Consider the following 17,796-nt stretch of genomic DNA (forward strand, 5'->3'; position numbering starts at 1 on the left):
TCTCTGGTTGAGCCTGGTCCCCATCCAGCTTGTTGATGATCTCATAAAATATATTTTTAAAATCCTGGGTTTTCCCAATTCTGTCATAATTCAGCCTTCTAAGCACTGATATATGTAAATTAAAAAGACTGCATTAGAGAAGGTAAATATTTATGAGCACAGTGGAATGGGGCTTTAACTGCTGGATGTGTCTGTTTTCAAGTGCTGCAACACTCTGAGCCTTTTAGCTATCACTTTTAAAAGTGTTGGGCCTTGGATAACATCTCAGAAGAGGTGTTTTCAGGGGGCAGATTATGAGATTTGTCATTTTTGATAACACCAACCAAAAAACCTGTAAGAGTTGAGCAACTCACTATGCCAGGGAAGTTTGCTGTTCCCACGTAGAAGGGGCTGGGTATAGGAGTGACATAACTTGGAGGGCACAAGGATTGTGGAATCCTAGAATCTCCTGAGTGGGAAGGGACCCACATTGAGTCCAGCTTCTGGCCCTGCACAGGACACCCCAAGAATCATGCTGTGATAGATGTGATCCCTTCCTGATGGGTGGATCTCTTGACCCACCTGCCTTCAAGCTTCCCTGTCCTTAATATTCAGAAAGATGATTATTGATAGAGATGTATTTTCCAAGCTCATTTAGAGTCCAGCACACTGAAGAACTCAAGAAGTGGCACAGGAGAGGACTGTGCCAGCTGTGACCTTTTAACACATCCCATAAAGCTTTTTTTTTTTTTTTTTTTTTTTTTTAACGCATTCCATAAAGCCACCAGGCTTTCCTGCTCACTGATAAGTTTCTACCTTCATTTTTCAATATTCGCCAGAGGTTGCTGACTTGTGCCAAAAATATCCAAGTTAGGTGCTTACCCAAGAGTGAAGTTTTCTTGAAAGTGACAATGTTTTTCTCCTAAGATTTTTTTATCAGCATTTTGCATGGGAAAACACAGTGTCAGGGATATACTTGTATCACTTTCCATAAACTTTCCAAGCATTTCTCCATTAAAAAAAAAAAAAGAATAAATTAAGTTCTGGTGATACTTTAGCTGGGGAATTAGCTGAAAATCTCATCTTTATTGAGACTTCTCTGTTCTCAAAGCAGATGATGTTTCCCTGATGTTTCTTCAGTCTTTTCTGAAGTTTTGTACTATAATGGGCACCTGTTAGATAACTGTCCCAGTCAGTCAGAAATACCCTCACTTATGTCAGGGGGAGGAAGTAAAGCAACTCACTTGGAATATAGAGGAGTTTGTAAAAGAAAGAGAAAGAAGAATGCAAGGGAATGGAAAGGAGTTGTAGGTGGTAGATCAGGCCAGCAGTTTCATCACTTAAGTAAGAAGCCAAGGAATTTTAAGCAAGTACCAGAATAAGTAGGAACAAATATGAGGTCAGAAAATAAGGGCGAGAACACAGATTTAAAAAAAGGCTAGAGGTAGATGGTAGATCAGGTAGAGAGGGTCAGAGAGAAGGTAGGAGAGGTGCAGTTTCAAAGTAGGAGAGATGGGTAAGTCACAGGAGGGAGGGCAGAATGAAGATTCACTAATGTCTTGGAGAGAATTGCATGTTATGATCGGGACCAGGAAACATCCTTAAGGCCAAGTAAGGCGTGATATTTTACTGGGAAAAGGAAGCCAGGAGACAAGAATTAGAGGCCTCTAAAACCTATGATGATAAAAGACAGAAAATGGAAGCTAAACTGATAGGCTGTAATTATCTGAGATCCCAGGATCTTTTCTCTGTGGGTCCTGGTACTCCTTTTAAGAGTGAGTCTCTTTCTTAATGTGACACTTTTTTCTCCTGTTCTCCCATGTAACAGAGATGGAGAAGGTGGGAGACATTCCTTAGCTTCCAGAAATAAGTTACGTATATGATTTCATACTTGATGCCTACTAGGTACCTTTTTAGACATGCCTGCCAGAGCTTTTATACAGGTGTGTTTGATAAATTACAGCTTCACTGCCTTTTCCTGTCTGCTCACTGCTGATTTAACACCTCATGGATTGCTTTTCCACAGGCTCTACAAGAGGAGATTAATGTTTCCGGCAGTAAAATAAAAGTGAGTTACCTGAGCAGTCGCACAGCTGGCTACAAATCAGTGCTGCGGATCAGCATGACCCACCCCACCATCCCCTTCAACCTCATGAAAGTCCACCTCATGGTCGCCGTCGAGGGACGCCTCTTCAGAAAGTGGTTTGCAGCAGCTCCAGACCTGTCCTACTATTTCATCTGGGACAAGACGGATGTCTACAGCCAGAAGGTGTATGGGCTCTCAGAAGCCTTCGGTAAGTGACCCCAGGGTTTGTGCCTCCTTTTAGAAGCAACTAAGTGGCAGTGATAGATCCTAGATCAGTATGGTCTGACTGCAGGCACATGAATGGTCCCTGCAGATTCACTGCAGCACACATTCCCCAGCAGATGAATCACAGAATGGTTTAGATTGAAAGGGATCTTAAAGACCATTTAATTTCCATTTCCCCAGTGATGGGCAGGGATAACACCCATTAGATCAGTTTGCCCAAAGCCTCGTCCAACCTGGCCTTGAACACTTTCAAGGACAGAGTACAGATACTTATCTGTTCTCTGGCTCATAGCCCAGCACATACATCCTAAGCTGCTCCCATCATAATCATACAGAAGAAATTAACTGGGACTAGAAGTGTTTGGCTGCCTCTCACCTATAGCCAAAAACTGTCAACACCGCTTTGAAAGGAATCCCTTGGACAGAACCCTGATTGCCACTGCTCGTTGTGCCTGACCTTCAGGGTTGGTCTAATCTTAGTCTCCTCTTTGTCACCCATTCAAGAATGCCATCCCATACTGGGTGTTTAGTGAGCAGAGGTAATGCAGTTCTGCAGTGATTGCTTCCCATCTGCCAACACCCTGTGGACATTCAGTTACAGGTCTTCAGCTGAGTCTAGACTAGTCCCTTCAGGCTGCCAGGAAATGGTATCAGCAAAATGGGAGAGATCCCAAATTAGCAAATACAGCTCCTGTTGACAGAAGGATGGTTCATTATGCCTCATAGCTCAACTGAAGATAAGTCTTTCTAGAGGAGTTGCAGCATGCCTGGTTTTCCAGGAGTAAGAAGAGGTGCCTTCCTCTTCTCACTCAGGCTCAGCTGCCTTGGGCAGGTGGGATTATACACCCTGCTGAGCCTTACCCAGCTCGGAGTCCACGCTGAGAAATGTAGCATATCCTGAAGCAGTCTGCGTGCATGCTCTTTAAGTTGGTAGATCACCAGTGGGTCCTGGAGTGCTCCATGGAACAATTCTGCAGCTCCAGAGTACACAAGCAGGGCTGAGTGAAATAAATGGGCAGGAGATCTTTCTCCTTTTTTAATGCCTTTATTAAGAAGAATCAGCTCAGGTGGGGAGAAATCGACGGGTGGCGCCCACACCGCCGTTGCTCCCAGGCGTGGCACGAAGAAGGAGAATGATGCAGCTTTGTCCACTGGTCTGCAGACAGAGCTGGGGACTCTGTCCTCACGGGAGAGTCGTGGAGTCCTTAGCTTGTTTGTTTAACACTCCGGGATGTCTTCTTAATCAGTATCTTTTGAGGTTAGGGTGAGAAACAAAAAGGTCCAAGCACGTACGGGACTATGCTCCCATCCTTAGACGTCACTTAAGTCACTTGTTGGCTCGTGATTTTTAGGGGTTTTTCTTGTAAAAACTGTAAAACTGTAAAAACCCAGGGTGCAATGCATTTCTCATTTGCATGTTGGCTCTGGTGTCACTGCCCATTCTCTTTACCCTGGAGGGTTTCCCTCGGTATCTTTTTGGCAAACGGCCAGCATCAGAGGAACAATAGTTAATCACCGGCCATTAACAGGTAATTAGGAACTTTTTCTTTGGCAGCACACCCAAAGAAGTCTGACCGGTTTGACTTTTTTTTTTTTAACTCTGAAACTTAAAAAAAATACAATTTTCTATTCATAACATGAGGACATCAGAATTCATGCCTTCAATGATTCCCACCTCCACAACAGTGGAAAATAATGACCTTTCATATCCTAACTTACATATTTTCCTGATAAAATCTGCAAAAGGCTGTGTCTGATGGCGAATCCTGAGTTCTCTCAGTGCTCAGCACTTTTCAAAGAGGCTGGTAAACTTGTAAGATCAGACAGGTTTTTTTCTATCTAGTAAAAAAAAAAATCTATGTAATTGCTTTTCATTTGTGTGGAACTTGCAGTTCTGCTCTGCTTCAGCTGTAAAGATTAGAAGAAGAAAAGCAGACCAATGAAAACGGTCCTGCTTCTTCTGAGAAAATCGTAAAGGAATCATTATTCTGTCAAAAACATTATTTTCCTTCTGCTGACATAATTTTAACCAACTCCAGCGTGTTCAGTGGAGTTACTCCTGAAAGGGTCTGATTAGACATCATGGCAAGCAAACTTTTGACATTACAATGACCACAAGTCAATCTGGCTGAGACTGCTGCCTCTGTGGGACTCAGTGCCCCGTGCATGAATTGTGCAAGTCTTTACCTTCCAAAAAAGATCATAATCAAGATTAAGTTCCTGGCATGCATTCTTTGATCAGAGAAATTAGATAGGAGTAAAATTCTTCCATTTGAGAGTCCAGCAGTGGTGTACACTCTCAAGTCATAGAATATCCGGAATTGGAAAGGACTCCCAGAGTTCCAATCCTAATATCCATTGTTTTAAAATATGTCCTTAAAACAGTGTCTTTTGAATTTTGAGTGCATTTGCCCAACACTGACAATGGCATTGACCTTTTTAGATTCAGGATAGACTTTTAAGAGAAAAAACATTTGGACTGTGCATTATGATGATGACGTTTTTTCTCATACCCCTGCTCAGTTGCGACTCTGTGTGTGCTGGCATTGCATTTCTGGGTTACTAATCTAAGGAGTCTTTTGTTTCTCTCTTGTTCACAGTTTCAGTAGGTTATGAGTATGAATCCTGTCCAGACTTAATCCTGTGGGAGAAGAGGACAGCTGTGCTTCAGGGTTATGAAATTGATGCTTCCAAACTTGGAGGATGGTCCCTGGACAAACACCATGCCCTCAACATACAGAGTGGTAGGTTGTCTGTAACTCATAACAAGAGTAATGCAGCATTGCAAGACCCAGTTGCTTCTTATCACTAAGAATTCAAGAAAAAGATAGGAAAGAAACCTGACCAACACCTCTGCTCTCTCGTGTATTTTACTAGGAAATTATTTCTAGTAACCTACATTAAGAAGTAATTTGGTTTGCAAAATGTAAAAGAAGCTGGCCATCATTAAGTAATTGAATGTCAGCCCAACTTTGTAGTGTCGCAAAAGAAGGGTAGTAACAAGGAAAATATTCCTAAAATAACAAAGGGGAGCCTATTCAGATTGGAGCTGTCAGTAAGCATGAATCCAGCCAGAGGCATCCTCCAAAGTGCTAAGTGTACTTGTGGAACAAGAGGCTTCATGGGTCCTAAAGCAGAATGGAAGGTTCCCAAGTCCTTGAAGACTGCAGAAGGGAAGTTTAAAAGCTCAGCAGAGCATGTTCAAGGGTGGAAGCACTGTGTCCCTTTAGATAATAGTGGTATGGGAGCAAACATCTAATTCAACCCACATCACTGCTGAGAGTGCTACACTTAGAGTGAAAATAGGCAGAGCTCCTCTAAAACTTTGCAGATGAAACATTTCTCTAGAGAATGTCCCATGGTCTTCTGGCCCTTACTTTTCCATGAGCTATCTAGTTTTTGGGGTTTGTTTTTTTTTTTTTTTTTTACTTGGTAGACTGCAAATTACAGGGCAAGCAAGAACAGACAGGGCAGGTAAAAATTCATAAGATGCTGAAAAGTGCATTTCATTCAAAGGTAAAGACAGTCTTGATCTCCCTACATATTTTCCTTCTGCAGGAAATATAATGAGTCTAAAAGAAATACTTAACTCAGAAAAGAGGCTCCTCATTTGAAACTATCACAAAACAATACTATGAAAGATGATCAACCTTCTTGCTACTTCACAGATTCCCCAGCTGGCATGCAGCATTGCCAGTTTGTGCTCCCTTTGGCCTCAGCCTTCCTGTTTCTTAAATTTCCATAATACTGTTTTCTCTCTCTCTAGGCATCTTGCATAAAGGAAACGGGGAAAACCAGTTCATTTCCCAGCAGCCACCTGTAATTGGAAGCATTATGGGCAATGGCCGCAGACGGAGCATTTCTTGTCCAAGCTGCAATGGTCTGGCAGATGGAAACAAACTCCTGGCTCCTGTTGCCCTAACATGTGGGTCTGATGGAAGTCTTTATGTTGGAGATTTCAACTACATCCGAAGGATCTTTCCCTCTGGCAATGTCACCAACATACTGGAGCTGAGGTATTCCATGCTGAATGTGGCTGTTAGAGTGATGCTCTTAAGTTCTGCAGAAATCCTATGTACCCAAAAGAAAAATGAACAGAACTCTTTAAAAAAGAAAAAAAAAAAAAAAGCCAACAACACAGCAAAACAGAGAAAAAGCTGTCTGGATCTGCCTCTTCTGCAACTCTGCTGACTTTGATTTACACCAGAGAAACACAGGCCTAGCAAGTTCTTCCAGAACTGAATCACACGCCAAAAATATTGACAAATTTCTGTGCTGCTAAATCAGGCTGTGCTGATGTCTGCCTTTTCCTGTAGTCAGAAACCAGTGGGAATGCTGAAAATTAACAAACAGCCTCTGAGATAACCTAAACTTGGAAGGACACAGCACTGATGATGATATGTAGAGGTGAATCAGGACTGATAATCACTCATAATTTAGACAAGATGATCACTCTAGGCAGTCACAGACTGGGGTTTTCTAGTTGTTTTTTAAGGGGACAGCTGTAGCAGCCCCCTTCAGTTCCCAGCTGAGCAGCAGCGTCAGGCTGAACATGCAGATGGGGAGCATCTGGAAATAAGTGGAGTGTTTCCTTTTAGTGCCAGAAAGCAAAGGAAAAAAATATACCAAGCGAAATAACGAGGAAGGGGCAGGAACATCCATTAAAAACAATGAAGCAGAGGGAAAAGTATGATTTGTCACAAGTTCTGAAAAAATTGCATAAATTGTGACTGAACCAAAGTTCAAATTGACCTCACTGAGGTTATTTTACCTATCTAAAATTTCCACAACAAATACAAGCATCCACTTCAAAGCAGTGGGGCCTGGTTCTGGGCTTTGTGTGGCCAGACAAGTCTCACTCCAGGACAATCAAATAGAGTTAAGGGAGTGTTCCTGAATGAGTCTTCTGTGCTTGACAGTCCTGAACTCAAGGTCCTGAGAAGTCACTATGAAGATAGCCGGGTAGGAAGGTTCAGTATTGCCATTCATCTCTCAAAATCTGGCCTGAAAACAAGAATCTTCCCAAAAGCAAGACCCTCCCTCCTGAGATTTAATATTCTCTGCTGCTGAGGACAAACATAATACTGCATTTCTGCAAGGACTGCAGCCAAATTTGTTCAAGATCCTCTTTGTCCCTCATGCACAAACATGCCATAGTCATTAGACCTCACCAAAAGTCTTATTTGGCATTCAGAACCATCCTTGTAGATCATAGTGTGTGGAAAAAAAAAATACGGACAGCCACCACCAGAAGGCTGGCATTTACAGAATAAGTGCCTTGGTATGGGCACCTCAGAGGGCTGGGGCACCTTCCAAGTAAGGAAGCAAGAACCTCAATTTTGCTATTCCGTTCCATGATACAGGAGAACATAATATCTCTCATGTTTGTAAGGTGGGAAACTGGGATAAACCTTCAGACCTGGTCCTCGTTAGAATGTAATATCTGTCCTTCTAGTGCCAGAAAGTTATTTTAATGACCGAAGGTGAAATTTCCAGAAGAGCCTAGGTAAGCTCAAATCTTATTGCAACAGAGTAGGATTAATATCTCTTTCCCAGAAGTACAATTTAGAAAACCCAATCCCTGTTTCATTGTCAGTGGAAATACCAGACCAAACACAGGTTTTGCAAAGTATTTCCTCATTGGGGAAGGGAAAATTGGAAGCCTTGACAGAGTAGCCTAGCTGGCTGTTGTGTAGAGCCACAGAGTTAAATTTACTCCAGAGTTAAATCTGCTGCAACGATTGCTGTTTCATCTGTGCAAACACTCAGGTTACTGGGTCTAATAAACATTTCTTCACTCTGGTGTGCTATAAAGTAAGTGGGTTCAGATGTTGGCTGGCTAAAAGGAAAGCCATTGCTTTTGGACTAAATGGAGTTTGCTTGTGTCTTCTCAAATCAGCGTCTCCTTTGGGATTAACACCCTCACTGTTTGGCTCCAAGATTTGTTTGCAGGGGTGGGTTTGGAGTGTAGTGTTCTGGTAAGCAAATGCATTGTGGGTCACAGAGAGCTGCAGCTGGGTGTGTAACTTAGACCTATGAAAAATGTCCACCTCAGCATAATTTCAGTCCTCCGGGCTGGAGTTCACGAGGTTGCAGCATTGAACTGCCACCCGTAACTGCAACTCTTAAGTTACCTTTGTAAATCACAAGGTGGTGCTTTGACTGAGAGTGAAAAAAAATGTAAAGATATCTGCATCTACATCTATTTAGCTCAGTGCTGCACTGAATGATAGATAAAGTCTGATGGTCCTATCTCTTGTGTGAGTGAATAACTCTAAGCAGGTGAGATCACACTTCTTTTGTGATGTGCAGCAGTACATAAGTGAGCTCACTGCCAAGTAATATCCAATATAAAATACATCAGTGTCATTCCAGCTAAGTCTTTATTTATTATTGCATTGTGTGATACAGTTACTGTCAAGTTTTCAATCTGCTAATAATGCATCGAACTGAGCTGCTAACACCTCATTCTTTCTTCTATTCCCTGCTTTCCTGTCTTCTGTCAGAAATAAAGATTTCAGACATAGGTAAGCCAACCAGTGGAGAATTCTTATGCTGCTCCCTGTCTTGTTGCATGTTGTTACACAGTGAGCCACAAGTGCCATTTCCAGATGATTCAATAGCAAATGAAGCTGGCGTGATTAAAACTGGCATAGGCAATCAGTCATCAGAACTGGGAGTCATTAATCACAATGTGAGCCATGCAAGCTTCTGCATGAGCTGTTATAGCTGGAGACAGGGGAAATGCAGGCAGGAGAAGCAGGGTAACAGGAGGAGGAGGGGGGAAGAAAAATGGATGGGAATTAATCAAGAAAGTAGAATGGGAACAGCATCAGGAAACAGATTACTGGAACAAGTAGGATGGAAAAATAATTCTCATACAGTGAAAAGCCTTCATTTGGGTTTGGGGGGTGTTTAACAGGCATAATGAAGATCCCTATGTGCCCCAGCATTATCCACCCAGGGAAGTTAGTTTTTGTAACATTTTTCAGTCTGAGCTTTCATAGAGAGCTTTGACACGTGAAAGTCTGTCAGACTCAAATACGAGGTAGCACAACTCAGAACCTTAGCCAGGAAATGCAATAAAAGAGTAATGACGAGAAAACAAGATAAAAGAGAGACTCTTAAATTGGAGCTTTGTCGGCAGGAATATTTGTCACTTGGGTTCACTGGAGTTTCAGTGGGTTTGATCCAATCAGTTGCATTCCAGAAGATGTCAACTTCCTGTCACTGACTGTGTTTGCAAGGACTTCTCTGACTCTGATAAGTTTCCCATCCTTCTCCCTGGTTGCTTTTCTAAATCAGAAGCTTAGACTGTGTGGAGCTGGGATTTTTGTGTGTGTGTGTTTAGTTTTCTTTTGCATTTGGATTGGGGATTTTTCTTGCTACATGCTTTTCATTTACTATTTCTTTGACTTCATAGAGGCTGTGCTAAACTAAAAATGTTCTTTCATCTGCATGCCTGGAAATGAAATGGAGTAGAAACTGATTTTTTATCCTATTGCCAGAGCAATAATGAAGGGCTGAGCTTCACAGTGTAATGGACTGGCCCAAAGCATCTATTAGCAGGGCTGGGAGGTTGGTACCCAAGACCTTTTCACTGACTGTCCTCATCAGGCTGAGTTCCAGCCCCCCAGGTACTCTTTCACATCATTTGAAGACTACAGAAAATTTAATTTCTCTTTGGAACAGCCAGGTTGTATCCCTAATGCCCAAGAAATACACAGCCACTAAAGTGCATCTGCATTGACAGTGAAGGGTAGCAGCTGGGTACCTGTTATGAGAAGAGGTTTTGTGTATGAAAGCAGTAACTGAAGAAGGATCGATGGACTGGCCACAAACGCTGCAGATTGGCAAGCAGAGTTGGCAGGGCTTCAGCCTTTAGGCAGTTTCTAAAAACTAAGAAATTAAGTGAAAGAAATCCAAGACATGCCTGCTTCAGTGTCGCCCAAAGGGGATGAGGGAGGGAGGAGCAGGTGAGGACCTCCAAATCAAATCCTTCCATCTGTGACTGTGTGGAAGGAGTCACCCATCTCTTAGTGCCTGTTCTGTGACATTTGCTTTAATATTTCTTGCTAGGAAGTCTCTTTGCTCCTGACCCTTAAGGAAATGAGTGTGTGTAGTCTCAGCTTAAGCTCCAGTGCTTTAAACTCCAGAAGGCCCTAAGCTTGACACCAGCAGTGATGCAAATTGGGAGATCCACAGAGCTGAATCATAGTGGTTTGGAAAAGGTGAAATCCATATGCTACAACTACCTCAGTTCAGGGGAAAGGAATTCCTCCCCAGTTCGTAGGGTGTGGTGAGTTTGATCTCCAAAGGTTCTGGAGCTACCCAGAGGTGTAGAGGCTTGGCTTTACAGCTCTGTGTGCACAGCCAAGATCTAACTCTGCAACAGCCTAAATGAGGGATGTTAGCTAAGACAAAAAGCATCACCAAATCATGATGCCTTCTCTGCAGGAACACGGAGGGCAGTGAGGCATTTCTGTCTTGCAAATATACAAAAAGTTGCCACTTAAATTTATTCTTCCTTTCTTGTTTTCATTCATACTGTTGAGAGAAGTAACAAAGAGAGATATCTTAGCAAACAGCTCTAGGATCAGATAAAAAGTCCCTTGCCATCTCTGGCTCGGCTTATGGCATTGTTATAAAGTTTTATTGTCCAGCATGTTGCACTAGAAGAGCTTTGGGCATCACACACAAACTGCAAACACTGAAAAACCAAGTGCAAATCCAGCTCACTGCATTGTGTGGCCTCCTTAGGTATTAATCTGTTGAGTGTCACCCAAGGAACAAAGACCAGTACCTCAAACAAGCTACAATAATTAAATCTGCTGGTTCTGGGCTGCAGGGTGCTTAGCATGGAGCCATGGAAACACAGCCCCACTGAACAAAAACCTCCTGACTGCAGGAATTTGGTGATTCTTTAGTCACCAGCAAATGTACATGGCCAGGAAAGCTCAGAGAAGCAGTGGGTAGCTGGCACAGAAAATGAAGTGGGTTTGAGTCCTTAAACAGAGACATCAGATCCAAAGAAGCCCCAGGGGTTCATCCAGGTCAGTGGTTGTGGGTAACTAATTTTGGTGGTGTGACTTCTTCTGTCTGTTGACCACAGTGGGTGCCAGAGCTGTACAATTACCAGTCACAGAAGTTGTCCTTTGAGGAGGTGGTAGATGCTCTTGCATTTGAGAAACTAAGATACAGTTAATCTTGTCAGACAAATTTTGAAAATAGTCAGACAAGTCCTACCCCAAAAGGTGATATTTCTCTCCATTGCTTGTAAAGAGAATTAAAACAGCCAGCTCTGATGTAAGTATCCACTTTGAAACTATCTAAAGCATGGTGAAATGAATCCCTTGGCGTTTTACAGAAACCAGTAAATAGGTGTAGTCTGCTGTGCTGATGTTTTGTAGGGAACCTGCTGAGAAAAGGGACCATCTCCCTTTTCTCATCTCTTTTCCGTAGAGACTGGCTTCCCACTCTGGAGCAGGAGGTTCCTTCCTAGGACTCCTCCAAATCATGGGCTCTCGGCCCACAGGGAGAATACCAGCCTTTATTCAAAGCCTGTGCACATATCATAGTACAACTGAAGAAATCCACAATTCAAACCTCATGCCTCTGCCAGCTCACCCAACTTTGTATCCCATTTCTTCCCTGTGCATGTGTGTAAGGAATCACATAAAGCACAAACACTTTAAAATAGAGTCTGAATCTCTTAACATACCTGCAGAGCTCCCTAAATGATACTGGCACTATCCTGTCCAAACACTGAGAATGGTAAAAAGGAGAAGACAGATGTATGGAAGAGACTATACAAAACCCAGAGAAGTGGGATCACTGTGGACTTGCAAGATTTCCCTCTGCTTTCCCAGCCCATCACTGTGTCACAAGTATACAAGGAAGCAGTATTACCTCCATTTCACTGTGGCTTGCAGAACCATTAAACTGTTCTCATTCCCAGTGACTACACCATCCTGCCCACTAATACTCATCAAAGTGTCTGTTCTTGGCTAGGGACCAGCCCATCCCATCACTGCAATTTCAGTGTTATTGCTTCAGGGGGTTTAACATATCAATGCATTGCTCAGGTTTTCTTCTAAAAACTGTAATATCTCAAGGAACACTCCGAATGGGAAATCAGCTCTTCCTCCACAGTCATTTTCTAGTGGCACTGCCAATATGGGGGATAAATATTCTAGGACGACAAATAGTATAGCTGATCAAGTCTTTTGAATAGTAAAAAGTCTTGTATTTTGTTTTGGACTGTTACCTAGCTGAAAAATAAGAGAGGATGAAAGGGGGGAAAAATCCTCTCTGTTTCACTCCAGCCATATTTATTTCAGTTGCTGTTCAGCCCACTCCAGTTAACCACTTGGATTTGCCTGTTGATTGTGGCTTTAAATAAAAAGTGAATCCCCAATGTTCCTGGCTCCAGTGCTCATGCACTATCACAGATAAAGAAAAGCAGTTTGGGAGATTTTACATGACCAATGTATGTTTATTTAAGCATCTTTCACCCTGAAGGATCTCAAAGTGACAAAAAAAGCCCTCCAGTGTATAACACTGTGCAGTTCATGCCAGGGCAGAGTACGATACTAACTCTCTGCAGTGCTGAAAACAGTTGGCAGAGGCCAGGGGGGTAGATTCCAGCTTGACAATTTTAACAGGTGGTTTCAGCATCTATTTTATGCAAGAGCTGGGGATAGAAAATTGTTTTAAGAGCTCTCTTTTTTACAGAATATTTTAATCAATAACAAAATATTGTAATCAATAATAAAATCCACCAGAGTGAGGCTGTGCAATCAAAAAATAAATCACAACAATATTGCTAGGAGAGGGGAGCAGGAATTTCTCTCCATTTTTCTCCATCTCTGGGTAAGTCATTTGCCTTTGCCCATCTGCACATAGCCTGCTCTAAAACTCAGGGAAAGTTATCTTGTCTTGCCAGTCAAAGATGGTAAAGGATTGCAAAGTGCCATTAAAACTGTCCTCCTCTTGTCCACCTCCCATGCAAAATAGAGATTATGAACAGCTCAAGAGCTTACTGACATTCAGCAGGGCTTTGTTAGGACAGTCAGCAGAAAATGCAAGGCCCTGATCAAAATGGATGATGGATTCCCACAGGGAACTTCTTCCACCAGGGTTGAAGCCACTTGCTTAGTGTGAGTGACATGCAGGTAAATGAAATAATACCCTCCCAGCCTGCTGTCATTGGGAAGGAATACAGATGGAGGCTGAACTGTCAGGCTGGAGCTGTCTTGAAGGTCAGAGCATTTTATTTAGCAAGAATCAGTGTCATTTTTGGAGATGAAATCTGTTCAGACTTTAACAGGATAAATCACAAGGGATATTCCAGAATAAATCAGAAAGGTGCTTTTCTCCCACCCCCACAGTATTAAATAATTTGAATGGAGAACCAATTTACTGCTTTTTAAATGTGAGAATAACTCAGTAATTTTTACAGGTCTGAAGAGTAGGTAATTTTCCTAACATAAAGGTTGAGAGGAATTTTCTATGTGCAGAATAGAGTCAACTGTGATTGACACTCAAGTTTCTAGTCAACTTCGCCTGGAACGATTCCATTAAGTGCAAAAATGTGAATTGTGGCCTAGATTTTTATTATGAATTCTTTGGACTTGATGAGTTTGGACAGCTTGAAGGTGTTCTGGAGAAAAGTAGATACTTTTCATACTTGTTCTAATTACTACTTAGGCTTTCTTAGAAGGAAAATAAATCTGTTCAGAACAGATGTTAAAAGTCTAACCTATTGGTTTCAGGCATAGAAGAGATGCAGGTTGATACACACTAATAGTCAACAATTTTAATAAAATATATTAATATCTTAAGTATCTATGTTAAATACAAGTAAAGTCCTTGCAAGACAATTGTTTAAATTTTGTCTAAACCCATTTGGTTGTTTTTTTCTGGCCAGTCCTATTGGATGCTTTCCATAAAGTGGATTCTAGTTTATTAATTTCTTCAGTCTTGGGCTCATTTAGTGTTACAGTCCTGGAGCTAAAAATATTCTCATTCTGTCTGCTCATCCTGTTTTCTCAGCCACCCTTTCTTGTGTCCAAGGAAACAGTGAGCAGAGGGTGTTCAATAGGGGACTGGTGTTCAGGTTCCTCAGCCTAATACCAGTTCATGCTTTACTTGGGGCAAAATGTGCCACCCAGGGAATTACTTTGTTTCTCTCATCACTGAGGACCAGCTGAATTCAGTGGCAGGATTCCCTTAATGTCCCTGAGGGCAGCACAGAACTTTAGATTCTTTGCTGGAGTCAGCAAGAACACCAGATGAACTTTGACGCAGTGATCTTGAAGGCTGTATCTTCAAGTGCTTTATACAGGGAGTCTCCTTTTGGAGTTTGTATTAGTCTTTGTTGGGAGGGCAGATTTTTTTTCATTATTATTTGTTTTATTTCCCTACTGTCCTCTGTTTTCCCTTCACTTCCTGGCACTGCATGAACACTATGGACTATGTCTATAACAAATAAATTAAGCAAACACAGGCACTGGAACTCAACCTGTAGTAGTTCCTGGCATGTTTTTGGCTCAGACTCAGACCAGAGAGCCCTTTCCTTTGGCTGCTTCCCTCCATACCAGAGAGCACCCCTGGCACAGCAATTGCTAATGGATACAGCTTGGGATCCTGTGCTGTAACACACTGTGTACTAACCTTGTCCAAAACAGCACTCCTTCACTTTCCCAGTTGTTCTGCCCTGAGCATTTTTATTCTCTGAAGTGTTTGCATTGCCTGTTGACTTAAGGAAATACATCATCAAAAAATTAATAATTTCATACCCTTGTTTTTCAGCCACAGCCCAGCTCATAAGTATTACTTGACCACAGATCCAATCACTGGCTCCATCTACCTCTCGGACACCAATAGCCGACGTATCTATAAAATCAAGTCAACCACATCAGTGAAAGACATTGTGAAGAACTCAGAGGTCTTGGCTGGAACTGGGGATCAGTGCCTCCCATTTGATGATACCCGCTGCGGAGATGGAGGCAAAGGCACCGATGCCACCCTTACAAATCCCAGGGGTGAGACTGCTTCTTTTCCACTGGCTGTTTTAAAGGGGGCTTTTTGAAAGCAGCTTGTTTAGTCACACTGGAGATTGCTCTCCTCTCCAATTCTGAAACACATCCTAAGGGCTTGCTCCTGGAAATAAGCGAGTATGTCTCACCCTCAGCTAGTTGTGCCATGTTTCTTCAAATTCACGTGGCTGGGAGAAATGCCGAGCCAGAGGGGTTCAGTGATGGGCACGTGTCCAGAGGGCAATGGAATAAATCCACCCATCACTTTTATACCTGTGGAGCCACTACTCCTCCTTACCAGCAGTGCTTGGTCCCTCCCAGCATGGGCAGAATCACTAATATTCAATTCACTGAGGCTTTCTTGGCATTAAAAAAAAAGCCTTATGAGCATTGCTGTGGATAGATAGATAGATAGATAGATAGATAGATAGATAGATAGATAGATAGATATAAATGGGCAGCAAAACTAGCATACAGCTCAGAGATAGCAAACAGTGGTTTAGACATTGACATTATGTATCACTGCATCTAGCTTAAATCCTGGAGGGGGTGGATACTAATTTTCATATGGGAGTGGTCTAATTCAGCTTAATTTTACCTGGTTCCAGCGTCCTGAAATGTGATAAAAGCACAGTCGAATCAGAATAAAAGTATCACACAGACTTCATGGCTGTGAACTAAATTGTTCAAAACAGGTTTAGCCAAACATATTCAGTCCTGTGTGTGGCCAAGACTTCAGTCTGGCAATCTCAAGGTAACAAGCTGTGTAGATGGAGGATGTTGCTCCTCCCAGCTGTCCACAGCACCTCAGAAAAAAAAAATACACAGAGGGATAGAGATGAGTTGGGGGGCACTGTTTGTGCATAGACTTTCGACTGTGTTTGTGAGGAGGGCTGGGAAGGACAACCATGCAGGAATGGTTTTTGAGATGGGGCATTTTTGCCTTGTACGTCTTGTGTTCTGTGCAGCTGTTCAGAGTGCAAGGAGTTATTTATAGGTTCTTGGCTTTGACATCACTGGGCTGCGGGTTTTTTTTTTCATTGTACTGGGGAATGGTAGCTCCCTCCTTCCTCACCACAACAATGGCCAAGCCTATCCCAACCTCTTTGTAAAGCAACCCCTCAGCAAAACTCGGGGATCCTTTAACAAGTGCTCTTGCCCATGTCAGCAGGTTTGGACTAGATGACTTTCAAAGGCCTCTTCCAACCCAAACTATTCTGTGATTTTATGGAAAGTTGTTTCACTAAGAGCAGATGAGATTCCCAAAGAAGTTGTGGCTGTCCTATTCCTGGAAATGCTCAAGGACAGGTTGGATACGGCTTTGATCTACCTGGTCTAGTAGGTAGTCCTAGCCCATAGCTAGGGTTTGGAACTGAATGATTTTAAAGGTTCCCTCCAACCAAACCCTTCAATGATTCTATGATTCTCAGGAAGTTATTTTTCATGACCTACAGATGACATTGTTGTTACTGAATCCAGGAAACCCCAAATGATTTAATGAGCGTTTGTGTTAGGTCTGGCTGTGATTTTTTTTTTTGTTTGGTTTGGTTTGGTTTTTTGTTTGTTTGGGGTTTTTGTTTTTGTTTGGGTTTGGGGTCTTGTTTGTTTGGTTGATTTTTTGTTTGATTGATTTTTTTGTTATGCCAGCTTGTTTCCTGGCAAGGATGAAGAAAAATGTACTTTGGAGCACCTATTTTTTTGCCAAAAAGCATCAAAACTCAGACTTCTACCCCTGTAATATTCAAAGAGTCCAGCATGGTTTCCAAGCACTCAAGAATCCCATGAGTTAACCATCATATTGGGCTAAAGTATTGCTAGAAGCACAGATAAAGTAAAGGAACAGCTACTGGTGGTCAGTTTGTAGTGTAGAATTTGTCTCACTGAAATGAGAAGGCCGACTGAAAGGAAAATTAAGTGACTTGGGCAGAGAGATTCAGGCAGTCCAGCAGATGAATCATGAGATCAGGGAATCCAGAAATCTGTAATCCAATTTTCTGCACCTCTTTGAAGTTCAATCAGTGCAAAAAAAATACCTCACCTCTTTTGTTGGTCCTCTGTTCTCTCTTGTACTAGATAAGAGGAGTATTATTCATTTCCATTCATGGGTGAATGTTACAAGGTTTAGATGACTTATGTTTCTGCTTTGCTATAGCAAACAGCTCTGGAGTTCAAAGTTTTCAGCACTGAAATCCATCTTGTTGGCAACTGAAGCTCTCAGGAGGTCATTCTTCCACCTCAATCACATAACGGCAAAATTCATGCATTCATTCCTCATAGCTCCAAAATTTCACAAAACAGAAGTAAATTGAGGGTGAAAGAGGAAATTACATGAAGCAAAATGACAAGAAGAAAATAATAATGCAGAAAGCCTGCACTGCCAATAGAAAGTTCCTAAACAGTGTTCCCTGATCTGATTCTAACCTGACTTTGCACATTTTGCTGAGGCAATGGCTGTGGCAGGTGTGA

At 42.2% G+C, this 17,796-nt stretch overlaps 1 protein-coding gene across 25 annotated transcripts in view; it reads left to right on the forward strand.

Moving 5' to 3' along the window:
• Positions 1-17,796, forward strand: part of TENM4 (teneurin transmembrane protein 4) — a 1,559,611-nt gene that overhangs the window by 1,485,890 nt on the left and 55,925 nt on the right. For 21 of the 25 annotated variants that reach the window (XM_064409696.1, XM_064409697.1, XM_064409701.1 and 18 more), the window contains 5 exons: positions 2,006-2,273; positions 4,891-5,034; positions 6,057-6,306; positions 8,797-8,817; positions 15,104-15,336. In XM_064409696.1, the coding sequence (XP_064265766.1) occupies positions 2,006-2,273; positions 4,891-5,034; positions 6,057-6,306; positions 8,797-8,817; positions 15,104-15,336 (916 nt within the window). The remainder of the gene's footprint in view (positions 1-2,005; positions 2,274-4,890; positions 5,035-6,056; positions 6,307-8,796; positions 8,818-15,103; positions 15,337-17,796) is intronic. The other 4 variants (XM_064409708.1, XM_064409704.1, XM_064409710.1 and 1 more) reach the window with 1 other exon arrangement.

Source organism: Passer domesticus, chromosome 2 (genome assembly GCF_036417665.1).
Source record: "Passer domesticus isolate bPasDom1 chromosome 2, bPasDom1.hap1, whole genome shotgun sequence".
In the NCBI taxonomy this organism is placed as follows: domain Eukaryota; kingdom Metazoa; phylum Chordata; class Aves; order Passeriformes; family Passeridae; genus Passer; species Passer domesticus.